This window comes from Vulpes lagopus, chromosome 3 (assembly GCF_018345385.1).
Source record: "Vulpes lagopus strain Blue_001 chromosome 3, ASM1834538v1, whole genome shotgun sequence".
In the NCBI taxonomy this organism is placed as follows: domain Eukaryota; kingdom Metazoa; phylum Chordata; class Mammalia; order Carnivora; family Canidae; genus Vulpes; species Vulpes lagopus.
The window spans coordinates 52,410,122-52,435,503 of record NC_054826.1 but is presented as its reverse complement, the minus strand read 5'-3'; the positions used below and the strand labels follow the sequence as shown (position 1 = coordinate 52,435,503).

General features: G+C 53.5%; 3 protein-coding genes across 13 annotated transcripts; 2 read left to right on the top strand and 1 right to left on the bottom strand.

Annotated features, from left to right (window-relative positions):
* Positions 1–1,937: 1,937 nt before the first annotated feature.
* Positions 1,938–18,826, top strand: F12 (coagulation factor XII). Of its 6 annotated transcripts, none has more exons than XM_041748806.1 (14): positions 1,940–2,024; positions 2,390–2,447; positions 5,863–5,962; positions 6,119–6,189; positions 6,489–6,599; positions 6,742–6,873; positions 7,011–7,115; positions 7,232–7,397; positions 7,481–7,683; positions 7,781–8,003; positions 8,191–8,327; positions 8,422–8,577; positions 9,070–9,218; positions 18,691–18,826. In XM_041748806.1, the coding sequence occupies exons 1-14, from the start codon at positions 1,968–1,970 to the stop codon at positions 18,742–18,744; spliced, it is 1,722 nt and encodes a 573-aa protein (XP_041604740.1). In that variant the 5' UTR covers positions 1,940–1,967; the 3' UTR covers positions 18,745–18,826. The 6 variants fall into 6 exon arrangements, with proteins under 6 accessions (XP_041604742.1, XP_041604740.1, XP_041604739.1 ...); XM_041748805.1 differs by lacking the exon at positions 18,691–18,826 and adding an exon at positions 9,306–9,621; XM_041748811.1 differs by lacking the exon at positions 18,691–18,826 and adding an exon at positions 9,306–9,621 and having other exon boundaries at positions 7,736–8,003.
* PFN3 (profilin 3) lies at positions 10,437–11,527 on the top strand. Its single transcript, XM_041748812.1, has one exon. The coding sequence runs from the start codon at positions 10,847–10,849 to the stop codon at positions 11,258–11,260; it is 414 nt and encodes a 137-aa protein (XP_041604746.1). The 5' UTR covers positions 10,437–10,846; the 3' UTR covers positions 11,261–11,527.
* SLC34A1 (solute carrier family 34 member 1) lies at positions 12,426–24,779 on the bottom strand. 6 transcript variants are annotated; one of them, XM_041748802.1, is made up of 13 exons: positions 24,656–24,779; positions 23,335–23,463; positions 23,039–23,201; positions 22,822–22,950; positions 22,607–22,750; positions 21,593–21,704; positions 21,274–21,469; positions 21,088–21,183; positions 16,189–16,258; positions 15,738–15,905; positions 14,395–14,511; positions 14,176–14,300; positions 12,426–13,494 (listed from the first exon to the last, which is right to left on the bottom strand). In XM_041748802.1, the coding sequence occupies exons 2-13, from the start codon at positions 23,350–23,352 to the stop codon at positions 12,991–12,993; spliced, it is 1,842 nt and encodes a 613-aa protein (XP_041604736.1). In that variant the 5' UTR covers positions 23,353–23,463; positions 24,656–24,779; the 3' UTR covers positions 12,426–12,990. The 6 variants fall into 6 exon arrangements, 4 of the variants coding, with proteins under 4 accessions (XP_041604736.1, XP_041604735.1, XP_041604737.1 ...); XM_041748801.1 differs by having other exon boundaries at positions 23,039–23,188; XM_041748803.1 differs by having other exon boundaries at positions 21,274–21,399; positions 21,697–21,704; positions 23,039–23,188.
* Between the last annotated feature and the right edge of the window lie 603 nt (positions 24,780–25,382).

Sequence of the window (25,382 nt, the reverse complement as noted above, 5' to 3'; positions counted from 1 at the left end):
GTCTACTTCCAAAGTGGCCCATTCAAACTGATTTTGGTTGTCCACAGGTGATACTAGTTTCTCCTCACATGGGCCTCTCTGTAGGGTTGCTTGAGTGTCCTCACAATATGGCAGCTGGCTTTTCCCAGAGTGAGCAATCCAAGAAACTAAGGCAGAAACTGCAATCCTTTTTGTGACTTGGGCTTCTGTCATACTCTATTGGACGCAAAGAATAGCTCTGACTCTGACTCGATGTGGGAAGACTATACAAAGCATGCATTCCCGGAGGTGAAGATCAACAGGGAACATCTGCCTTCCACAGCACCCCATCCTTCCCTGTTTGTTCTGCTTTTCCTGTGTGTAGGCTTCATTCTCAGGCAGGCTTTCCCCAACAGTGACAAAGATGGCCATCGATCTCTGTAGGCTTGCATTCCTGGTGACACCAGTGAGAAAAAAGTGTCTTTTTCCCAAAAGTTCTGGCCAAAGTCCTAAGGCTGATTCCCACTGGCCAAACATGTATATGCTTATCTCTGAACCAATAGCTGTGGTCTAGAGTTACCATGCTCTGATTGGCCAGAACTAGGTCACACCCCCAGCCCTAGAACTGAGGGTAGAGCTAGAAGCACTAGAGATTCAGAGAGGGTGAAAGAGGAATGGTTCCCAAAGGAATAATCAGGGTGTCCCTACTGAACCAAGGTAAATGGTTTTGGGGCAGGAGAAACAATAATGCCACTTCATGTCCCTCCCTTCATGTCCCTCCCTTGTGCTCCAACTGCACATCTCAGTAGTATCTCTTGGTTTGGCATTTTTCTTTTCTTTTTAAGATTTTATTTATTGATTCATGAGAGACACATAGAGAGAAGCAGAGATACAGACAGAGGGAGAAGCAAGCTCCCTGCAAGGAGCCTGATGTGGGACTCGATCCCAGATCCCAGGATCATGCCCTGAGCCAAAGTCAGACATTCAACCTCTGAGCTACCCAGGAGTCCCTTGGTTTAGCATTATTCTTGTGGGATCATCTACTTTCTTGGCTCCCTTTCTGTGGTAGCTAGAATTCTAAGATGGCCCCAAGGATCTGTGGTGTATGCATACTTTTTCCTAGTTATGCAATCCAACACTAATCTAGATGTTCTATAGAATAATGCTGCAAATGTAATTAAGGTACCAAATAAATTGATCTTCAAATGAGATTATCCTTGGTGGGCCTGACCTATTCAAGTGAACCCTTACATGGAATGGGCTTTTTTCTGGCAAAGGAGATTCAAAGTGTGAGAAGGAGTCAACATGGGAGGAGACTCTCTATTGCTGACTTAGAGGATGGAGGGGGCCACATGGCAAAAATGCAAGCAGCTTCTAGGAGCTGAGGCCAGGCCCTGGCTGACAGCCTGCAAAGAAACTGGGATCTCAGTCCTACAAATGCAAGAAACTGAATTCTGTCAATGATCTGGATGACCTTGGAAGTAGATTTTGCCCCTAGACCTTCACAGCTCAGCTGTGATCAGTTTCATGATGCCCTAAGCAGAAAACCCAATCACAGTGCCAGACTTTCGACCTACAGATCTGTGAATAGAAGGGTATTGTTTTAAGCTGCAAAGCTTTTGGTTAATTTTAGGCGGCAATAGAAAACGAGTATACTTCCCCATAGACACTATGATCCCCGAAGTAGGAAGCTTCTCTTGGATCTCCTTAACATCCTCCCAAGAGGACCTGAAACATAAAGTCCCTCTTCCTGCTTCCAGCCCTACTATCTGTGAAAAGGATGAGAAGACCAGCTCCTTATTCTATCCACACACACCAAATCCCAATTCCCTCACCCTTGGGGGCCTAGCAAGGAAGCTGCTCTGCTTGGCTTTCCACAAACAGCCTGTGCCCTGCCAGGCCCAAGAGGGCAGCTTGACCCAATCTCTGCTTCCCAGGACTCGGGGACCTTTGACCAATTCTATTGATCTGGATTCCTGGGCAAGCAGCTGGACTAATAGACAGACGCCATGAGGCTTCTGCTGTTCCTGGGGTCCCTGCTGGGAAGCCTGGAGTCAGTGCTTTTGGTGAGAGCTGTGGGAACAAGGAGAATTGTGCTGGGATGGCCCTGGGAGTCCCTATCACAGCCTTGGCCTCTGATCATGACCTTTTGGTCCAGGTGACTGGGAGGCCTATTTGGAAAGGCAAGAATAACCCATAAGGCCCAGGTGGAGGAGAAAGAGACACCCAGAGCCAGTGGATAGGAGGACATGGTCTTTATTTCCAGAGGAGGGGATCTTGAGGAGACAACGGAAAGAGGAAGGAATGGCCTAGGTCTTTTGAGGAAATTTTTGCATTTCTGAGATGTGAAAGGAAGCTGAGGACTGGCACAAGTTCAGAGGCTGGCTATGACTTCCTGGGACAATTCTCTGCTGTCTTCTCTCCTCTGTAGACTCCACCTTGGAAAGCCACCAAAGAGCATAATCACAGAGTGGATGAGCACACAGTGGGTAAGTACCCTGGCTGCACCTCCTAAGAGACCCTTGGGTGGGAATGAGTACTGTGCGGAGTGTGCTGATGGCAGTTTGGGGCTCTTGGAGCGCAGGGAGGGATTCTAGGTATTCTTCACTTTGTCCCCACTTTGGCTGACATTCAGACCAGAGTGTCTACTATGTGTCTGGTCTTGTGCCCATGGGCACTGGGGACCCAGAGTGATGACAAACTGTGTGCTCCTGGAGGGCAGGGCTTGAGCTGTATCTGAGTGCCCACTCCAGTGCCTTCCAGTCTTCTTTAGTTTCCCTAGCCTCTCTTCTCCCTCCCTCAGTACATCTTACAGGCATCAGTCATGCTACACAGAGGCCATGGCCCTTGATGGACAAGGAAGGATCAGAGCAGGGCTTTGGTGCCTAAATGCCTCTGAATCTTGACTTCATCACTTATGTGCAGGTGACTCTGGGCAAGTGACTTGACCTCTCCAAGTTTCAATTGCTCCCAATCATAAATAGTACACTTCTTAGGGTTGTGGAGGAGAGATTAGTTGTTAATCCATGTGAAGCCTTCAGCCCACAGATTGCTGCATGGTAAAGGATTAAACTATATTAGCTTTTATTTATCAAGCTCTCTTTTAGGTGGAAGATGTCTGCATCCCCCCACCTCAAATCATGCCGCAGCTCCCCATTGCCTATATTCTTTCAGGCACTCAATATTTGCCTAGAATTGTGACCTAGATGGACCATGCCCTGGTAAGCCTGGTGTAGTGGGGCCAGACCCAGGACCTCAGCATGGCACTAGGGCCCTCACATCCAACCCTGCCTGTCTCTGCCTCCTTTCCTCTTCCTTCTACACCCAGCCAAACTGCTTTCCTCTCTCTTGCCTGAGCCAACCTAGGTGCCCTGCCCTTGTCTCATTACCCACTTGCAGTCGTCCTCCTCTCTGTCCATCCCATTGGCATCTTAAAGGTCCATCTAAGACTCTTCTCTCCTCCTTTATTCCTGTTCTTGGTTTGGCCCTCAGCAAGTGCCACTGTGCTTTTAATAACAAAACAGCAGCTAATGCTTATTGAGCACATTCTATGTGCTAGACTCTGTGTTAAGTATGTGATAGACATTATTTCATATGAGCCTCACAACACCCCTCTGAAGTAGACAGTCAAGTCTTGTCATTCATGGTTGCCATGTGCCTATTAAGTCACCGAGAACACTGAATTAGCAAATGCTGAATGGCTGTTCCTAAAGGAAATATCAGGTTAGATTTCTGTGAGCTTGAGTCTCAACATTTTCATCAACTGTCAACATAAAAGCTTGTTTTTTGTGTGATTCTGTTTCAAGATACCATACTTAATATACCGTTGCTTCATTAATCCTGAAGCCACACTTCGACATGGATGGAACTGGAGGGTATTATGCTGAGTGAGATAAGTCAATCAGAGAAGGACAATTATCATATGGTTTCACTTATATGTGGAATATATGAAATAGTGAAAGGGACTATAAGGAAAAGGAGGGAAAGTGAGTGGGGAAAAATTATAGAGGAAGACAAACCATGAGAGACACCTAACTCTGGGAAACAAAGGGTTGCAGAAGGGGAGATGAGCAGGAGGTTGGGGTCACTGAGTGACAGGCACCTGAGGAAGGCACTTGATGGGATGAGCACTGGGTGCTATACTATATGTTGGCAAATTGAATTTAAATAAAATATTTTTAAAAGAAAAAAAAATACTGAGTCCATGGCCAGCAGCACTATAACTCATGGCTGGACGAAGTTTATCTCACACAGAAATACTCTCTGTGGTACCCATAGTGACCTGTTTACGCTTAGGAACTTCAACACTGTATTTGGGGGGCATTTTCAACAGTAAAAGCATCTACCAGAAGCACAAAATTTCAAAACTGTGGCTCTAAACGACTGTGAAAAGGACACTTCTTTACACTGGAAGAGCTGAAACAAGAAGCAGAGCATTACCTTGTTTCCCCTCAGCTGGGAATGCTTCAGGCACCTCAAACTTTTCACCATCCTATGCATGTCCACAAATGACCATATAAACACCTTGAGAATTGGTTAGGGGATTATAAATAAATTTTAGCAAGAAGGCAAATTTGCAAGTATGGCAAATAGAGAGGCTCGACCATACTGTTTTAAAAAATAATAGTAACAATATTTTTATTGTAAAACTTTGGAAATTACAGAAATGCAAGAAGAAATTCCTCCATAATCCACTATCTTCTGACAAACCACTCCTATAAACTTTGGGGCATGTCCTTCTAGACTTCTTTCTAATGCATATGTAAATATATTTGTACAAAAATAGGACCACATTTGACATGCTGTTTTTAACTTGCTCTTCATTTAAATTTATGCTTTCTGTACTATTATATCTGCATGATTAAAAGTGATTTTTAGGGGCACCTGGGTGGCTCAGTCAGTTAAGCATCTGACTTCAGTTCAGGTCATGATTCCAGAGTTCTGAGATGGAGCCCCACATCTGGCTGAGCTCTGCTTGTCCCTCTTCCTCTGCTTCTCCCCCATCCCCCACTCTCCCTCTTTCTCTCTCCCCTTCAAATAAATAAAATCTTCAAAAAATAAAAGTTATTTTTATTATGAAATATGCATAATATAAAATTTGCTATCATAATCATTCTTAAGCATACAATTCCATGGTATTAAGGACATTCTATTGTCCTGCAACCATTACCACCCTCCATTTCCAGAACCTTTTTCATCTTGCAAAATTAAAATTCTTCAACTGTATAGTTGACCCTTGAACAAGAAGGTTAGCAGTAGAAAATCCTTGTAGAACTTTTGACTCCCCAAAATTTAACTACTAATAGCCTACTGACCAGAAGGCTTACTGACATTGTAAACAGTCGATTAACACATATTTTGTATGTTAAATGTATTATAAATTGTATTCTTGCAATAAAGTAAGCTAGAGAAAAGAAAATGTTTTTAAGAAAATAATAAGGAAAACACATTTATAGTACTGTACTTATTGGAAAAAATCCACATATAATCCACCATAGTGAGTATGGTTCAAACTTGTGTTTTTCAAAGGTCAACTATACTATGATCATTGCCATTTTACAGGTGAGGAAACTAAGGCTTAGAGTAGCCAAGTGACTTCTACATTCACCTAGTATTTTTTAAGTGCCTACTTTGTGGCAAGCACTCTTCTAGGCCTGGGGGCTGCAAATTTGCCCAAGGTCACACAACTAGTAGGTGGTGAAATCAAGGTCACACAACTAGTAGGGTGGTGAAATCAGGAGTCCACTCCAACTGTCTGACTACAGAACTGAAGCTCTTAAGCAAGAAGCAGTCTTGAAGGCACAGCAATCGTTTCAAGGGTCTATTTTTCAACCAGACTGTGAGGGGTGGTACCTGGGCAGGGGGGCATGGGGCATACCATCAGGGAGTGTGTTATCTCTGCAGTTCTCACTGTCACTGGGGAGCCCTGCTACTTCCCTTTCCAGTACAACCGGCAACTGTACCATAAATGCACCCACAGAGGCCGGCCTGGCCCCCAGCCCTGGTAAGACTCCCCAGAAGGGGTTGGAGCAGGGCCCTGGGGGAGATGGATTCTGCCCACTTTCTGCCCAAGGAATCCTTCGTGGAGAGAGGGGGCTCTGTTAGGGAAGGGTGGGCCAGCCCCTTGGGCAAAGCAGGGAAGCTTCATCTCTTTCTACAGGTGTGCTACCACCCCCAACTTCGAGCAGGACCAGCAATGGGCATACTGTCTGGAGCCCAAGAAAGTGAAAGGTGCTACACACAGTCTTTGGGGGTGGTGCAGGGCCCTCTCCTCCCCACTAGTTACTCTCCTGGGTAACATCAGTCCCTACACACCTGGTATTCTGGGCCCACCCAGACCCTTCCTTCCCTCCAGAGGGAAAAATTCTAGGAAAAGGTAGCCCCATTTTACAGGTGGGTGAAGTAAAACATGGAAACTTGGAATGCCAAGATCACAAGACAAGCAAGGTTTGGGTAGGGACTTGGCCTCCATGAGCCAGGCTGTCTGATTCAGGCTCCCCACTCTTACTTCCACTGCGTCCATCTCTCAGACCACTGCAGCAAACACAGCCCCTGCCAGAAGGGAGGGACCTGTGTGAACATGCCAGGCGGCCCACACTGCATCTGTCCAGAACACTTCACTGGGAAGCACTGCCAAAAAGGTAAGGAGATGGTGAAGGCAGGGGAGAAGATGCTGAGGAAACACGGCAGTCCTGGGCCTACTGAAGAAGTCTCTGGATCCCCAGAGACTTGGCATGTTCCCAGCCTCTCCTGAGACCCCTGCCCTCACCCCTTTGTCCCCAGAGAAGTGCTTTGAGCCTCAGCTTCTCCAGTTCTTCCATGAGAAAGAAATATGGCATAGGCTCGAGCCAGCCGGTGTGGCCAAGTGCGAGTGCAGGGGTCCTGATGTCCACTGCAAGCTGGTGGCCAGCCAGGGTGAGTGGATGGGCGGAGAACTGGCCTGAGTCGGGAAGAGAAGCTGTTAGAACCCCAGGGTAGTGTGTCCAAGGAAAAGGGAGTTCTCTGTGGGGGTCTTTGGGCCCAGAGGTGGCTCAATGCACTCCATCTGCCAGGCTGCCACACCAACCCGTGCCTCAACGGAGGCACTTGCTTCCAGGCGGAGACTCACCGCCTGTGCCGTTGCCCCGCCGGCTACGCTGGACGCTTCTGCGACGTGGGTGAGTCGGCAGCCAGAGGAGCGGGAGCTCCGCCCCCAGGGGGGAAGGGCTGAGGAGCGTGGGGAGAGCGGCTGAGAGCGTGGTTCCGGGCTGCAAGGAGTCTCCTCTCTCCCCAGACACTGAGGCGCGCTGCTACCACGGCCGCGGGCTTGACTACCGCGGAGCGGCCGATGCTGCGCTCTCGGGCGCTCGGTGTCAGCGGTGGGCCTCGGAGGCCAGCTACCAGGAAGTGCCTGCAGAGCAAGCGCTGAGCTGGGGGCTGGGCAACCACGCCTTCTGCCGGTGCGCTGGGGGGGGGGGCAGGGTGTCCCCCTCTGCCCCAGGGCCCTCTGGGGCTACTCGCGCCTTAACGGCTCGCGTTACAGGAACCCGGACAATGACACCCGCCCGTGGTGCTTCGTGCGGAGCGGCGACCGGCTAAGCTGGGAATACTGCCGCCTGGCGCGATGCCAGGCACCGGGCCTGGCGATCCCTCAGATCCTGCCTCCAACCCAAGTCCCCTCTGGCCGTCCGACCCTTCCCGTGCCCTCGCTCTCAGCGTTGCAGAAGCCCCAGCCCCCGACCCCAGGTAGTGGGGAAGGGGCGAGGGGCCAGCGGCTGCGCTGCCCGCTACCTGGCAGCCCCCGGCGGGTCTTCCCCGCGCTCAGCCTGGGCTCCTCCCGCAGCCTCGAGCGCCACGCGGGAGCAGCCCGCGGCCGTGCCCAGTTCGGGCTGCGGACAGCGGCTCCGGAAGCGGCTGTCCTCGCTGAGCCGCGTCGTCGGGGGCCTGGTGGCCCTGCCCGGGGCGCACCCCTACATCGCCGCCCTGTACTGGCGCCACAGCTTCTGCGCGGGCAGCCTCATCGCCTCCTGCTGGGTGCTGACGGCGGCTCACTGTCTGCAGAGCCGGCGAGTCCCCGCCCGCCCGGCGCCCGCGGGGGACCCCAGCTCCTCTCTCCCGCTCGCCCAGCTTCCGCGCGACCTCCCGCCCCCTTCCCCGGCGCCCCAGGACGGAGCCGAAACCCAGGGAGGGGCTCGGGGGCAGGAGGCCTGTGGCGGGCTCTGAGCGCGCGCCCCCGCACCCCCCCGCCCGCAGGCCGGCGCCGGGGGAGCTGACGGTGGTGCTCGGCCAGGACCGCCATAACCGGAGCTGCGAGCAGTGCCAGACGCTGGCCGTGCGCGCGTACCGCCTGCACGAGTCCTTCTCGCCCGTCACCTACCAGCACGACCTGGGTGCGTGGCGGCGCCCCGCGGCGCCCAGGGGAAAGGGCGGAGGCGGGCTCGGAGTCCCGGCGCCCGGGGCTCACCGTGCTCCCCGCCTGGTTAGCGCTGCTGCGCCTGCAGGAGACGGCGGACGGCCGCTGCGCGCTCCCGTCGCCTTTCGTTCAGCCTGTGTGCCTGCCTAGCGGCGCTGCCCGCCCAGCCGAGGCCGAGGCCGAGGCCGCGCTCTGCGAGGTGGCCGGCTGGGGCCACCTATTCGAGGGTAGGCAGAAGGCTGGGGGCGGCAGGGACACCTCTGGCCACCGGGGTAGGCGAGAAAAACCCGCAGTTTGGGCACCACGAGGGACAGGCGGCGCCGACCTTGCGCGTTGGGAGGGCGGCGGGGCCCTCGCAGTCAGCTCCTGCCAGGTCCTGGGCTTCACTGCTGGGGACGGGGATCCAAATCTCCTAAGGGGTCCCGGGGGAATCACGCTTTCCCTTGGTTCTTTCTGGGCGCTGTGATGCAACGGCTAAGGATGCCGGCCTCGCGCTGGAGCAGTCGGTTCGCTAGCTGGGGAGCATTGTTCTGAGACACTGGGGGGTGGGAGTGGGGAGTGGGGTTCCAAAGCAGTCCTGCTCCGCCCCGCCCATTCAAATCCCCGCTCTTCTCTGTTTTGTCAAAATGGTGTTAAGAGCAACTCTCTTCCTCACCGGCTAATTAGTGGGCGGCAAGCAAAGTCGAGAGGGGTGTGAGGAAAGCGCTCTCGGTTCGTAGGTGCGGGGGAATATTCCAGCTTCCTGCAGGAAGCGCAGGTGCCTCTCATCCCTCCCCAGCGCTGCTCCGCCCCCGAAGTACACGGAGCCTCTTTTATCCCGGGCATGCTCTGCGCTGGCTTCCTCGAGGGCGGCACCGACGCCTGCCAGGTGAGTCCGTGGGCCGCCTTGGCGCCCTCCACCCGGTCAAGTGCAGACCCCAAACCAACTGCGCTGAGCCACGTGTCCCCGACCCAGGGTGACTCCGGGGGCCCACTAGTGTGTGAGGAAGAGGCCTCAGAGCGCCAGCTCATCCTGCGAGGTATCATCAGCTGGGGTTCAGGTTGTGGCGACCGCTACAAGCCAGGTGTGTACACCGACGTGGCCAGCTATGTGACCTGGATCCAGGAGCATACCAATTCCTGACGGTCTCGGGACTTGTCCTTCCCTCCTGGGCAATTCTGGAATGGGAATTGGCCTATGATTACGGATGGCAAGGAATGTGTTTCATTCCTCTTAGCACCGTCACTGTGGCAGGCATGGAGTAGGCACTCAATAAAGTGCTTTAAAAATGCTTGAGAGGCACAGCTCTTCAGGGGACCCCATGGAAAATGCCAAGACAGTAAACTGCTGCAGTTCTCCACACCTCTCAGGGAACAGAATCTATTGAGATCTTAAGCAAAATATAGAGATTCATGTCCAGTTAATATTTACTGAGCTGTTCTGTGTACCAAGCCCTGAGCAAGGTGACTCCATAAATCATTCCTTGTATGAAACTATCTTAACATTTGAAGTTTGTAGAACAGAGTTTCTCAACCTCTGCTGCACACCAGAATCATCTGGGGAGCTTTTTTGAACCTATGCCTGAGAACTACCTCAGATCAATTAAATCAGTTATCTCTAACTGGGGTGTTGGTAGTAATATGTTTTTATAACTCTCCAGGTGATTCCATGTGCAGCAGAGGCTGAGAACCATGGTCAGAAATGCTTAATATTACAACAGTGGTGTGGACTCAGAGCTGGCAATGTGGAAGATGACTCCCCCCAACTTGCAGTAGGGCAGTGGGGCTCAAAGTGTACTGGACCACCAGCAGCAGCCTCAGCGGGGAACTTGTTAGAAATGCATATTCTCCAGCTACCTCCTGTACTACTGAATCAGAAACTCTGAGTTGGAACCCAGCAATCTGTTTAACAGATTTCCAGGAGATTCTGATGTTCCTAACATTGAACCAAACTGGGGATTCTGGGGGTTGAATGGTTACCAGGCCGAGAGGTCTGGCTGTCCAGACTTGCTCTCTTTCATTTTTTTCTTTTTTTTTTTTTTAAGGTTTCATATATTTATTCTTGAGAGACACAGAGAGACAGAGACAGAGGCAGAGGGAGAAGCAGGCTTTATGCAGGGAGCCCAATGTAGGACTCGATCCTGGAACCGTGGGATCACAACCTGAGCCAAAGGCAGACACTCAACCACTGAACCACACAGGCATCCCTCTTTCATTTTGTTCTAAAACCCAGGAGCACACTGTGCTTGGTGAGCCATTTAAGTTGGTTTTTCAAGGGTTATATAGACTCAACACGATTTCCTCTTTTAGGCTAAACTTACAACTTCACCAGGCCTCAGAACCTCTTTCCCTCACCCCACATATACATTCTCCAGTGTACATAGCCTCTCTGTGACATCATCATACCTCAATATCACAACCCCGACCCCACGTGCGTCACAGTGCCTCGGTTCCAGGCACATGGCACAGCTGGATATCCCTTGAACGTGCAAGGCGAGGGACGCACTCTGAGCCAGAATGGGAGACTGGAAAGGCTATATCAGTGCAGTGCTCCGGGACCAGCGTATTGACGACGTGGCCATCGTGGGCCACTCGGACAATCGCTGCGTGTGGGCATCACGCCCCGGCGGCCTTCTGGCTGCCATATCCCCGCAGGAGGTGGGTGTGCTCACAGGGCCCGACCGCCGCACTTTCCTGCAGGCAGGTCTGAGCATTGCAGGCCGCCGCTGCTGCGTCCTCCGGGACCACTTGCTGTCTGAGGGCGATGGCGTTCTGGACGCACGCACTAAGGGGCTGGATGGGCGCGCCATCTGCGTAGGCCACACCCCGCGCGTGCTCCTCGTGCTTATGGGCCGTCGTGGCGCGCACGGCGGCATCCTCAATAAGACAGCGCATGAACTGATCAACGGGCTCCGTACGCAGGGCACCTAGCAGGACAGCTAACCTGCCCTCGCAGCTGGGCCAAAATAAACAGCTGGGCGTGGCTGGTTCATCCTCTGTTTGTGAGCATGCAGGGCAGTTGCAGATGAGGAAACCAGTTTCCTGGAACATTCTTACAGAGGGGTTACCTAATGGGGCTGGGATTCTGAGCCCAAAGGCTTCCCGGCCTCCTGGCCCTCTTTCCGTGAGTGCCCTGCAGAGGCCTCTGGCCTGACTTCCCAGAGTCCTTTCCCAAAAACTTTCCATACTCCCAAGACACACTCTAAAGGGAGCCCCTCCCACACCCCTTCCCAGGTGCATCCCAGCTAGACCCAATGGGGTCAGGGAGTCAGGCTGGAGGTCAGTGTACTTCTCACCCCCTCTACTTGGCAGTAGGAAGCCTTTGCAAGTGTTGTGAGTGGGTGAGGGAACAGGGCTGGTAGCTTGGAGAGCAGCTCTGGGGTCCCCTCCCAGGTTCTTGCATCTCCTCCCACATAATCCAACAAGAGTGGAAAGAGAGCACAAGTCCAAGACCATCACAGTGAGGTCTGGGACCCTAGAGCCTTCTTTCCCTCTTGGGGTCCAAAGGCTCCAGAGGACTCCCTGGACTGCAAGGGAGAACTTAGGTATCCCCCCACCCCTTGATCCTCACACTGCAGGCTTTAGCTCCAGGGGCCTTATGGAAAAGGAGGAATTGAAAAGTTTGGATGGATTAAGGGAGGCTTGATTATTGCTCAAAGATTAAGGACAAAGGTGGGAGGGACGATGGCTGGTCCCCACCCACTCTGTGCTGGGGCCCAGGGCCTAGCCTCTCTTGCCCATCTTCACCTTCCCTGTTCCCTTCCTCAGTGTCTCCCAACAAAGCCCTCACCTGTCATTTGTTTGCTGGAACTTGTTCTTATCCCAGAAAGGGGGAGGAAGTAAGGTGGGTGAGTCTAGAGGCAGGGAGAGACCAGAAGTCAGCTGGGTGGGGTGGGTGGGGATGGTGCAGAGAGCCTTTCTTATATTTGCCTTGGGGGTGGTCCCAGGCCCTAGGAGGGACTCCCAGGAAGTCTGAATCAGAGGTTGGACTCATTAAGGCAGGATTAGGAGGATTATTGGGGTGGCTTGCAGGAAATAGTGCTGCTGAACCCCAAAGCCATGGTCTTGCCCCCTCCCCAGATGGAGAGCAGACAGATTTTTAAATGCAAATGAGAATTTAATTCCTTTTCCATCACGAAGTATTGGGAAAGGGAGTTGTAGCGGTGCTGCAGAACAACTGGGTGAGGATGAGCAGGATGGTATCATGGAGGAAGGAAGGTGACAGGGAGGGGTGAGAACTCAGCCAGTGACTCAGGCACCCACATCTATGCACAAGCAAACAGCTGCAAGTCATGTCCTCAGACACACCCTTACTCCTGCTGCGCCCGAGTCGGACTTGCGTGTACAGGAAAACCAAACACAGGCCTCTGAACAAGATCTTCTTGTGGGCAAAGGACTCAAAAATTTCACCAGGTGCCCCATAGCCTGCACACAGCCCCCCACAGGTGCTTTAATACACACATGCAAGATGACACACAGTCTCACTTGAACACGCCCACACACGCATACACACTGACTCTCAGTCACACAAGCTCAGACCTCTGAAGAGCTGCACAAGGACAGGCCCATGCCCAGAGTGCGCAGACACACCCCTTTGGCCTTCTACAGTGGCACTGACCACAGGCCCTTCCCCGGCCCCTGGGGCAGTTTTGGGCTGCAGGCTAGAGGCGGGTGGCATTGTGTCGAGCAGGCAGTGCCAGGTGGGGGGAGGGTGTGGCAGGGGGCATCTCCTCCAGGAAGACCCTGGCAGGCAGCGGTGGGGAGCGAGGCTCGGGCCTGGCACAGCACAAAGTGGCACGTGTGATGAGGCGGTCCAGAGGCTGCAGGGAGTGCATCCAGCGGGGCAGGAAGTCCCATGTCTGCAGCCACTTGGGCAGGTGTCTGGGGCTGCGATTCTGCAGGACACTGATGAGCACCACAAAGGCCAGCAGAGCCCCAAATGGCGTGCCCACACCCACCATGGCCTGCCAGCCTGCCATGGAGATGCCAAACACCAGTGACGGCAGCAGCAGGAAGCACAGGAGGAGGTAGAGGACAGCAAACCAGCGGTACTTAGCAGTGCGTTTACCCAGCGCCTTGGCCATGCGGATAGGCAGGCGTGTGCAGGGCACCGGGTACCACAGCAGGATGCCCGAGATGTTGAAGAAGAAATGGCAGAGGGCAATCTGTAGAGGAGAGGGCAGAGGGGCTGAGGTGGGCATGGGCCCCGACTCCCCATCATGCCAGCAGGGATAGATAATAGGAGTCAGGCCTGGCCTGGGCAGCAAGAAAGTCAGGGCTGATGGGTTCCTAGTAAAATATTGAGACACTTTTGAACCAGGTGATAAATGCTGCCCTAACTCTACACATTTTCCCCACTGATCTGTCTCACAAATTCCCCAGCAGACTGTGCCCAAACCCAGCAACAAAAAGATGCATACTAGTTTCTGGCTCACAAGCTCTGGCCTCCTGATTGGTCTGAGCCCTAGTCCCAGCCCCAGCCCCAGCCCCAGGCTTGTCATTGCTCCATTGCTCCTAGAACAGCTGCCCCTTTGCCATCTGGACCCCTGCTTGTCCTTGACCCCCGAGAATGGGCCAGCCCCCCTCTGGTTGCACCCCTTCCTGAGTGCAAATCCCACCTGCTGTTGTTTGTGTGATTATTTGATTAACTTTTACCTGTGAGATGCTAAGGCCTTGGAGGTGGCACCAGGTCTACTTTGCACCGTGTGGTGTCCACAGAGCCTGTCATAGTGCGTGGCCCCTAGTGGGCAGTCAAAAACCTTGTTCCATGGTGTCCCACCCTGTGTCTGGTGCCACCGTGCCTCAGTCACAGCCCTGTCTTGCCCTGGGCAGGCTCCCAGGCGCACCTGGACAGCACTAGACAGCTTCTCCCTGGGGCTGGCCAGTGCGGCCAAGATGGCGGTGGTGGTAGTGCCGATGTTGGAGCCCAGTGTGAGGGGGTAGGCCCGCTCGATGCTGATCACACCCAGGCCTGGGGGCAGACAGAGAGGATAGGTTCTCCCCAGGTCCTTCCTTTAGCCTTCCCTGCCAGCCTGCCCCGCCCCCACCTTGCCATGGTTACTCACCAATGAGTGGGGTGATGGCTGAAGTGAACACAGAACTGCTCTGGACAATGAAGGTCATGCCGGCTCCCACCACCATGGCAAAGTAGCCTGTGGCCCAGGTGAAGGGGGCGGGGAAGTCTACAAGGACACCCCCGTCCCAGTAGGGTCAGTAGGAGGGCTTTGGGAAGGTAGCCAGGACCTCCCTTATGGAGGAGGTATTGGACGCTGGCTTCTGAGCAAGGCCTTGCCAGTTCAGTCCCCTGCTCAACTGCAGTGGCTTCTACTCTGCCCTCCTTGATCTTGGATTAAAGGCTCTTCTCAGCCTGGTTCCTTTACTATTGCTTAGTAATATTTCCTCTGCCCGGGATATCCATTTCACTTCTAAATGTTCATCCTCAGGGCTCAGTGCAGATATCATGTGCTACAAAGCCCTCCTGGACCTTGGCCCTCTGGCAGACTTTGTTTTGCTCCTGTCCCTAAGCTTCCAGAGATCCATAAATGCACCTGACTCCAGCATTTGTTACACAGCCTCTGCCAGTGCCAGGCCCTGTCCCCAAAGCCTGAAATGAAGCTTAAAATGAAAATCAGATGGTGTCACTCCCCTGCCCCAACCCTTCAAGTATAAAGTCATCTGTATAAAGTCCAGGCTCTGAGCACAGCTTGGGGGGTGGGTGGGGTGCACGATCTGCTCCTCCCTGTTACCTTGCTGACTCCTCCCTGCCTCACTCACTGAGCTCCCACCACACTGCTGGCCACCTTTCTGCCCAGCTGGTTCCTGCGTTTGTGCCTTTGCACTTGTTATTCCCTCCACACAGAACACTTTTCAGCCACCTCTGATTACTACTACTCATTTTAGCCTCACAGAGGCTGCTGAAAGCCCATTGAAGGAAGCTTCTTCCATATTCTCTGTCATTTTCGCTTTCTCCTTGGTCACTCCTCTCTATATCTGAATGTATCCCCCCTTGATCATTTATCTTTCATTGTATGTCCATCTCCTTCTCTGGGCTGTGAATCCCCTGAGGGTAGGATCCATCTCTGCGGCTCACCTCTGTATCCCTGGCACTAGATCATGCTTGAGCACATGGGTTTAATGAGTATTTGTTGAATAAATCAGTGGCCTCTAAGAATCTGTTTAGAGCCACCTACTAGAATGGAACCACAGCCAGAGGCAGTCACAGATCCCCAGCTGCCAGCACCTCAGGAGCCTCATAAACCACCCAGCCCAATCTCTTCTTTGTTTGCAGGGAGAAACCGAGGCTCAGAGATGGCAGGGCTTTACCCAGATCACACAGCAAGGCAGTGGTGGGACTTAAGATTTGGAAGGGTCCATCCTGGGGCCCACACACCCAGTTCTTGGGGCTCACCAGTGTTGATAACCTTCTGAATGACCTTAGCCACCTGGCCCTTAAGCAGAGAATTGAGCATCTTGACAAGGAGGATGAGGCAAGTGCACAGGACCATCAGGGAGCTGGCCAGCAGAATGAGCCCCACAGCCAAGTCAGGCAGCCCTGTGTCCACGAAGATGTGGTTGCCTAGTAGGGAGAAGTGTCAAGCTGCTGAAAGCTGACCCCCCCCCCCCCCCCACAGCTAGTATCCCAGTCCCCTGCCTTTGCTGCCCTCAGGATTGGAGCTTAAGGACCCACCTCAGGCTCCCTCAGCCTCAACAACAGGGCCTAATCCAAGCCCAGGAGCTGAGCTGGTAGACAGCTGGCTTTCCTGGGACTGGTAGCAGCAGTGGCCAGGAGAGGGATAGCCCTTTCTCTGCCCAGCTCTGCCCCCACCATGCCAGACATCTCCCATGATGCAGGCACTCACATTTCTCCATGGAGGCATTTCCAGGCATCCTGCTGGTGTTCGCCTCTGCCCTGGGCATAAGGGTCGGAACCTAAATGAAGAGGAGAGTGACTTAGAAAATAGGAAAATGTAGCCTGGGGTTGGGGATAAGATGGGAATTAGGGAGAGGTAGGGGGTAGGATGGAGGTGGGCCTCCTGGCTCCATGCTTGTGGATAGTTTGCTTGTACTCTGAGCCTGTCTCCTCTGCTAGAGAGATGGGGATGGAAATGCCTGCTGCAGAAGAATCTGGCCATGGTCAGCCCTCTGAACACTGTCCTATCAGTCTGCTGATCTGGACCTCACTGTGACCCACAGAGGTATCCTGATCCTGTGGCTTCTGACCATGGCCCTCCTTCCAAACACCCTCCCTTGCCCATCCTTTATTTACCAGTCCCTCTCTTGGTGCCCCCCCCCCCCCCGCTTCCCCAGCATCTGTGCCCCATCTTCTCACCTGAGGCACCATTAGCCCAGACTTCATTGTCCTGCTCAAATCTTTATAGGGGGAGGTTGGGTACAGGAGGTGGGGGAACCACTCTTCTTCAGCCCTCACCTACTGTCAGTAAAGTGAGGGGGGTTCCTAAAGAGGCCCTCCAGTTCAGAGGGCGCAGGACTAGGCAGGTAGCTTATAGGGGCAGTAGCCACTCAGCTCTAGGCCACTGTCACCATCCAGGGACAAGCCAGCATGGCCAAATGGCCCAATTCTACAAGAGAAACCCCATATTTTCCAATTATGTGAGGGCCAGTTTGTTCTGGACCACTAATTTGCAGCCTCATTGGATCGAGGAATTATTTTTTCTCAAGTGCAACTGGGGTGCTTATCTTTCCCTTAGGATCCCAGCCTTGAAAGGAAAAATTGGGCTGGGCTTGGATGAGCAGAAACCGTCTCCCCGAGGAGGAACTGAACCCCAATGAGGGGCAGTTACTCCCAAGGCCATAGGCAAAACACAAGAGCCACAACGTTTCCTTATTCACATTCTGCCTCCTCTGGAGGCTGATTTAGGCCCTGGTCCCAGGAAGTTCTGCATCCCACACCCCCAGACCTCCCTTGTGCTGAGGGTAGTGTCTCAGGCAGGGCACTGGCACTTCAATGTCACAGCTCCTTTAGGGTTTATTCCAACCTGTGTCATTTATAAAATGTATGATAGAGATAAGAACTATTTCTGGTGCCTGGCTTTAAATCTGGTTTATTTTAGTGACATGTGCTGCTGTGAGTGGGGCACTGTACCCCAATGTGTTCCAGCTGTCCATACCAGCAGTCCTGTTTCTTATACCAACATCCTGGAGCAAGTCATGCCACCTCTCTGAGCCTGTTTAAAGCTGGATGACATAAGAGCTGTTATAAACAATTACAGGAGAAAATGTGTGTGAAGCGCTCTTCAAAGGCTTATCTCATGATAAGTCTTCCGTAAGATACTGTGCCTCCTCATAAGGATTAGACCCCCCTTTGTCCCTGAGCCTATCTAGGCTTACACAGTGGGAAGGGTGTGTGCGTAGGTGTTTGTGTGAGATTGACTTCCTAGGTCAGGTCAGGATCAATGGCTCCTGCAGGTGTGCCTGAGGATCCTGGCTCTAGTGGGAAAGACCTTGGTGGACCAGCCCAGAGCCCTGGGAGGCATATGATCCCTGAGATGAACGGCTGCCTGACCAGCCTGTGCCCCTGACCTGGCTGGGCCGGCCCATGGTTTCTTAAGGGAGGATGTTCATGGCTGGAAGGGGAGGGTCCCACTGGGGGCTGGCTGCCTAAGGGCAGGCCAAGGCTGAGGACTCAGGCCTCTGGGGTTTTGACCCTTGACCTTCCTGCCTGGGGTTGCGGGGCTCTGGCAGAGCTCCCACAGTGGGGGAAGTGGGAGAAGGTGGGGGCAGCATAGAACCTGTGAAGTGCAAGAGAGGAGTGGTGGTGGGGATGTCAGAAGGTAGGCAGGCTGGACCTGCATGGTCAGGCAGGGGGTGGGTACTGAGTGAGGGGAGGGAGCAGGCCTACATCCTTCCTTGTCAGGAAGGTGGGAGCTCTAGCCTAGAGAAATAACTGGACTGCCCAGGGTCTGGGACATACCCCGTAGACACACCCATCCTTCCTGGGCCGGTGGTGTGTGGTGGGGTGCTGATTTCTGTGGGAAGAACAGAATAAATGAACCCCAGGAGCCCTAAGCTGAAACCCCTGCTGCACCTTTCCCAGCTGTGTGATACTGCACCAAACACTTAACCTCTCTGGGCCTTAATTTTCTTCCCTACAGCAGGAGTTCTAATGCTGCCAACCTCTTCCCAGGGGCTAGTTTTGAGGAATCTTGGAAGAGAGGATTTAAGTGCCTGTAGGAACATCCAAATTAATGAGGCATCTCTGGAAACTGAAGGCCAGAATTAAGCTCACAGGCTCTGAGAATCCTTTCCCTGGGGAGAAACATACAGGATGTGTGGCTTGTGCTGTGTGTAGTTCAGCCTGCAAGGTAAAGGGAACTCCAGGGTCTTTCTTTTTCTCGACACAGAAATCACTGTGCCAGCTGCGCCGTCTGGTGGCAAAGAGGAGAACTCCCTCTTAGAGCACTACCTGCCACTCTGGAGCAGTCTGGGAGTGGTTGTGGTCACCCACGGCATTCAGGCCCGATAGGAAGAGTGGAGAATGGACATATATGGTGGATTACCACACTGGCTTCTGGAAGAGGCAGCAAGATGGGGATTCAGAAGTATGGGCTCCAGATTACACCAGGATTTTCATCTTACCTCAATGGTATGGACTTGGGTAAGCCTCTCTGAGCCTCAGTTTCCTTAACTGTAAAATGGGCAAGTGATAAATCCTGTTTTCCCCCTTTGCAGGTCCTCAAAGGATGCTTGTTTAAACCATTGCCTCTGGAGGGGCACCTGGGTGGCTCAGTTGGTTGAGTGTCTGCCTTCAGCTCAGGTCATGATCCCAAGGTCCTCGGACTGAGCCCCACGTCGGGGCTCCCTGCTCAGCAGGGAGACTGCTTCACCCCATCCCCTCTCCCCCTGCTCCTTCTCTCTCTCAAATAAAATCTTTAAAAAATTAAGAAAAAATTGCAATTGCCTGTGGATTTTCTTCCACTATTTGAAAACCCTCAGATTCCCAACACTGTCTTTGATGACTTGCTTTAGGTGAGGTTGGGTCCAGTCTGGTGAAAGTTGGAGGCCACAAGGACAGGTTGGAAGGGAGACCGGGCGGCCAAAGGGAAATTAGGAGTCTGGTGTGGGAGGAGCTACCAGCACACGCGGTGAGAGCAAGCACAGGGCAGCAGAGCCCTGTTCCCCGTGATCTGACCTAGAGGGGCGGGTGAGAACAGGGAGCTTGTATGCCACCCCCTCCCCCGCAGCTACTGTCCAAGCCAAGGAAATCCCAAGTGGATACTGCTCTCGAGGAGAGGCTCTTCCCAGAGAGCTGGGACGCGAGACCACTACTCAGGCAGGCGGCGTCTGCGACAGTGAGGACAGCCCCCGCCACGTGAACTTGGCTGGCTTACTTCACACCACGAGGCCCTGGGTTCCTCTTGTGGAAGACAGGATACTCATGTCCACCTTGCCAGCGTTTTGCGTGGATCCCATCAGGGGAGGGCTACATCCGGGGCACATGTGAGGGGATACCTGCCCAAGGCAGCTGGGGCGGGGGCAGGGCTTTCAGAGCGAGGGAGGTACTCCACAGCTGAGGAGCTCCCTCCTGTGGCTGGTTTTCTGTGAAGACCAAACCCTGTGATTTCTGTGTTATCCAGGTTCTGCTATTAAGTGAAAAGGATTTGGTCAATTCAGAGAGCTCAGAGACTGCCCAGGGGGCTGGTGAGAAGGTGGCACTGTGTTGGAGGGGTCAGAAAGCCAGCCCAAGAGCTGCCCACATGGGCTTTTGATGTCAAACTGCCTTGAACACTCAGAAGTGCCAAACCAAAGCTGCACACTGCTCAGACACAAAGGAACCACAGAGGGCAGGTTGAAAGGATGCTCTCTGTTCAAGCTGGGATAGCTGGGATAAAGGGCCATCAGGTAACAGGAAGGATGAGGGGGCCACCTGCGTGGAGCCTTGGGCTTCGGGTTTCCTTCTATCTTGTTCTAAGTGGAGTTGCTTCTTATATGTGACAATTAAGAAGCAAATACTGTGGATTACAGTTTTGATGAAGCACTTCCATTTTCGTGGCTGAGTGAGAAAGTATGCTGATTGCCTGCTTTCTTGTGAGCTTAGTGTCATGGCAGCTCCACAGGTGTCCAACTGATCCAAACAGATCTTCATTCTGGGCAGTAGACATGGTGCAGAAGGACACTTCTGTGGCAGTCTCTGGGGAAGGGGCCCCGACATCAGTACAAGTGGCTGTTGTGTTTCCACTGAGGTTTCCATGTGGCCCACTTGTCTCGTCCCTGTTTTTCTAGCTTTCCCAGGCATCCTTGTAACCCCCTCACTACCCCCTCCCTGTCTGGGCCCCAATACATGGCACAGCTGAATCACTACTCCCCCTGGCACCCTAGTGGGGAGAAGAGAGCCCTAGACTGCTACACCTGTACTCAGGGCCCTGAAATGGCTGGACAAGCTCCAGTAAGTGTCTTAGCCTCTAGGAGCCTATTCTCTACCTGTGAAACCAGCAGGTTGAACCAGATCAGTGATTCTCAAACTTGAGCATGGAGCAGACCTAGAGGACTTATTGCAACATAGGGTACTGCGTCCCACCCCACCCCAAGTTTTTTCTAATATGTTTTCCCTGGACCTCCTAAGGTCTTGGGAAGGGCTGAATAGCCTGTAGCTCTAATAGGTTCCCAGCGGTACAGGTGCTGCCGGGCCACACTTTGAGAACCATGGGGCTAGACTGAGTTGATTGGCAATAGCTGCCTAAAGCCGCTGTGAGACTGGAAGGGACTGGACAGTACTACTTGTGGCCAGACCTGAGACTCACCCCCATGGAGTCTGGGTGGCACCAGATCCGGATGAGACTGTGGTTTCTCAGGGACTCGTCACCAGTGGCAATGCTGGTAATCACAGACTTGTCCAGCTGTGGGCAAGATGTGGGTGGGGGGAGTGAGAGAGGGGTCCTTACATCCCCCAGCCCCCACCCCATGCCCCATGCCCACCTTGCCCCCACCTGGATGATGAGCTTGGTAAAGGGCTCTGTGATGATCTTGAGCAGATCAGGGGCATCGCGGCCACCATGAATGTTGAAAGAGGCAACCACCAGCCCAGTAACATGGTGCAGGTACCCAGTGGCAGCCTCCAGGGGCAGCAGGACCAGAACCGACAGCCAGTTAAAGCAATCATGCACTGTGGCCCCTGCAAAGGCCCTGGGTGGGGAGGCCACATTGCAGGACAGGCCAGAGCCAGGATGCACTTATACCAGGGGCTCCTGGCACCTGGAACCACCCTCCCCCGACAAACACAGGCCCCTCACCACTCTACCCCCTCACCGCCTGAAGTCAGTCCGATCCCCCGCCTGCATCAATGCCACAATGGTATTGGTGACAGAGGTGCCGATGTTGGAGCCCATGATGATGGGGATAGCAGAGCTCACCTCCAGCACTAGCAGAAGAGAGGACCTCTTACATAACTGTGTGAGGGCCTCCTAGCTCCTGCCCCCACAACATCTCCCTCCAGCTCGCTGCCCACGTCCTGGCCTCCACTGGGCAGTCCTGCCATGATGCTGCCCAGCCTTGATGTCACAGGTACATGTGAGTATACATGATACATATGCGTGCATGTGAATGGATACACTGTATGTGCACATATATGTATATGAGGCACGTGTCCTGTACGCAAATGCAGATCTGTGCTTGTGTGTGCATGCATCCAAAGTGTGATGGTAAGTTTCATGCATCAGCTTAGCTAGGCTGTAGCACTCATTCAGTCCAACACTGGCCTACTGCTGTGAAGATATTCTGCAGGTGTGATTCACCTCTACAGCCAGTTGAGTTTAAGTAAAGGAGATTATTCTTGATATCTGAGTGGGCCTCATCTGGTGAGATAAAAGGCCTTAAGAGCAAAACTGAGGCTATCCGGCCTTGGCTGCACCTCAGAGTTTCAGCCTGCCCTTCCCAACAACCTCTGCTACAGATTTTAGATTTACTTAGCCAGCCCCACAATTGTATAAACCAATTCCTTGCAATAAATCATATGTATATCTCCAGTAGGTTCTGTTTCCCTGACTGATGGAAGAAAGGACTATGTGGTGATAGGGAGCTGAGCCTTCCTGGGTCTGGACTCCCCATTTGCCACCCTTCCTAAATCTTGAGGCACTTCTCCTGGCCAAGATTCCTGGCCATGCCTTGGAAGATGGAGTGGGAGATGCTGGAGTCCTGCCCCTTGCCCTTAGCTCCCTGGCCCCACTTCTTTTCCTGGCCCCCAGCTCTGACGCACCACCTCAGCCCCCATCCAGCACACTCAGCCCCCCACACTCTTTCCCTAGCCCTGGTGGGCCAACTTACAGCCAGAAGAGACCATGCTGACAATGATGGACGTGGAGGTGCTGGAGCTCTGCACCAGCACCGTCACCAGGATCCCTACCACCAGCCCCGCTACTGGGTTGGACAGGATGGCGTTGTCCTTGAAGATGTCACCAGCCACCTTCCCTGAGGAGTATTAGCCAGCATTGCCTGATGCCCTTCAGGAACCCTGGCCCGGTCCCCTCCTCTGGTCCTACCTCCAGCCAGTTGGAAGGCAGAGCTAAGCACGTCCAAGGAGCAGACGAAGAGGTACAGAAAGGCGAGCATCAGTGGCACCTTGAGGAATGTCATGCCAACCTGGCGCAGCTTCTGGGCCAGGCCCAGATCTGGAGATGAACCAGTTGTAAGCACAGGGGCCAGGGGTTAAGGCATCAATTGCTGACATCCTTGCTGTCCACCCCTGCCCAGGCCTACCTGGCTTTTGGTCCTCCTCCAGGGCCAGCTTGGCAGGCAGGGGGTCATGGCACTCCAGAACCTCTCCGTAGGGGCAGCCGTGCTCAGGAAGGGCCACAGGGCCCAGGCTGGGGAAGGCGTAGGCGGAGGTCCCTGGGATCCTATGCAGGACTGGGGAGGGAGGCTGATAAGGAGTTCCCAGAAGCCCTGGGATAGGCAGGGTCAAGGACATGCTGGGCAGGGAGAGGGGTGGAGACCTCACCGGGGATGGTAGCAACTGTGGGCACTCAGGGTCCAAGGATGGGAGCAGCACTCACCCTGAGGGCTGGGCACATAGGCAAAGGCTGTCCCACGTATCACGTGTCCGCCTCGGACTGGGTGTGGGGAGACAGCTGGGCCCCCCATCCTTTCTCCATAGGACATCATCCTGGGTGCACGCTGTGGAGCTGCAGTAACACTGAATGACAACTGCTGCGTCCTGGGAACCGACCCATGCTCACACGCCCCTGTCCACATCCACACCCACATACACATATGCACAAATACCCATGGTGTGCGATCCCTAACGCACATCCTCCACCCCCACATGTACCAGAGATGCACGTTCAGGTACTCATCCCAGATTCATGTATTCATTTGTTCAACAAGTATTTGTTGAGTATCAACTCTATCCTAGGCATTGAGCTAGATGCTAGGGTACAGTGATGACTCAATACAAAGGCAACCCCTGCTCTCAGGAAGCTCCAAGTCTTGCAGGGAGACAGATGCCGATGAAGTAACCCCTCACATAGAAAGTGGCAATGGGAACAAGGGTTCTAATGACAGATACAGGTGCCACCAGAGTGCCCCATGGAAGGGGTGGAGGGCAGAGATGACTGGGCTGTTCATCTGAGATGAACATGAGTAGGAGTCGCCTGAGGGCGAGGGAGAAGGGCATGTGTGCAGCGGCCTCGGGAGGGACAGGAGCTGTGAGTGCCCTGCAGCCAGAGGGGGCCAGGGAACGTGTGTCAGCAGAGCTTGCAGATGTGGGCCAAGGCTATGTGTGTGGGAGGAGTTCTGATCATCCTGAGAGCAGAGAAGAGCCATGGACACCTGCTTGCTCATGGGACCTGCTGGATGTGCACTCGGGAGAATCCACTGGCCTGGATCTCAGGTTTGGGAGTTCCCTTCGCAAACAAACTTCTTTCCCCCACCTGTCTCTCTCCCTCACAGCAATAAACAAACACCAATTCCTTTCTCCTATGAATGACTTTCAGACCAGGACCGGTTTAGGTAAGGAGGTTTCCCCATGCCTGCCCCAATCTGAGAAGCCCTTGGCATGCTTTAGAGCCCCCTGAACTGCCTCAGGAGTTCTTGGTGGTTGGGGTGGGCATACCCAGTCTATATCAGCAGCCCGTACCCCCACACCCCTATGTTGTCCCAAGGGCCCTTGGCTATTTGGTGGAATTGCAGGGAGCTGGAAGAGAAGTGCATGAGTTCTTTCCTTTGCGGGGGTTAAGCCAGGTTGGACTGGGACTGAGATGTTATGGGTGCAGGAAGGGGAAGCACAGTTAGGGCAGAGGTGAGGGAGCAAGACTGATAGGCTATTTCCTTCTAAGACTTGGGGATGGGTTTGGGAGTGGGGAGCCCTAGGCTTACCTTGGGATTCTGTGTTTCAGCTCCTGCTCAGCTACTTAAGGAAGCCCCAGGGGCCTGAGGAAGAGCTGGGACCCTCCTCTTTATACCCTTGGGTCAAGGGCAAAGTCCCAAAACCCTAGCTGCCCTCTCTCTGTTCCCCGATTAACCTCACCCCTGAGATTCCTCCCAGTTAATTACTAATCGTCAGCTCTGCTTGGGGAGTCTGTGGTCAGGCTTTCCCTTTCCCCATGCAGAAACTCAGTCTGAAAGAGACCCAAGCCAGCTAGGGCACAGACACATTTGCCTTCAGGCAAAGACCCTTATGCTACTTAGGCACTTTATTCCCAGGGTCCCCAAAAAGATTTCATGGCTCTAGCCCCTTCTCCTCATTCTTGGTCTGACAGGACTCTTGTCTTGCCACACACCTGGATGTCTGTGGATCTGTCTGTGGGTCTTAGGAGCACTTGGAGGAGAGGGAGCATGTGATGGAAAGAGTAATAGAGAAATCTGGGAAGGCTTCATAGTATTGAGTCAGGGAGGGTCTCCAGTGTGTAACCACAAATCCAGGATGTGTCTGAGAGAACGTGGAGCCCCTGGCCAGATCAGGAAGGGCCTGGTCTGCATTTTAGAATGGTCTCTTTAGTAGGAGAAAAGGGGGTTGTCTGTCAAAGGGGGCAAGTCTGGAAGCAGAGAGACCAGCTAAGAGGCTGATGAGATGGTCTAGAGGAGAGACGATGAGGTCTGAATC

Excerpts from the sequence above, each read along its gene's own strand:
- F12 (XM_041748811.1), top strand. The coding sequence starts at position 1,968 with ATGAGGCTTCTGCTGTTCCTGGGGTCCCTGCTGGGAAGCCTGGAGTCA. Across the intron at positions 6,600-6,741 it reads TGGGAAGCACTGCCAAAAAG|AGAAGTGCTTTGAGCCTCAG; the intron begins GTAAGGAGATGG and ends CTTTGTCCCCAG. Across the intron at positions 8,328-8,421 it reads CACCTACCAGCACGACCTGG|CGCTGCTGCGCCTGCAGGAG; the intron begins GTGCGTGGCGGC and ends CCGCCTGGTTAG.
- PFN3 (XM_041748812.1), top strand. The coding sequence starts at position 10,847 with ATGGGAGACTGGAAAGGCTATATCAGTGCAGTGCTCCGGGACCAGCGT.
- SLC34A1 (XM_041748801.1), bottom strand. The coding sequence starts at position 23,443 with ATGATGTCCTATGGAGAAAGGATGGGGGGCCCAGCTGTCTCCCCACAC. Across the intron at positions 21,184-21,273 it reads TTACCAAGCTCATCATCCAG|CTGGACAAGTCTGTGATTAC; the intron begins GTGGGGGCAAGG and ends TCTTGCCCACAG. Across the intron at positions 14,301-14,394 it reads AGCCATCACCCCACTCATTG|GCCTGGGTGTGATCAGCATC; the intron begins GTGAGTAACCAT and ends GTCTGCCCCCAG.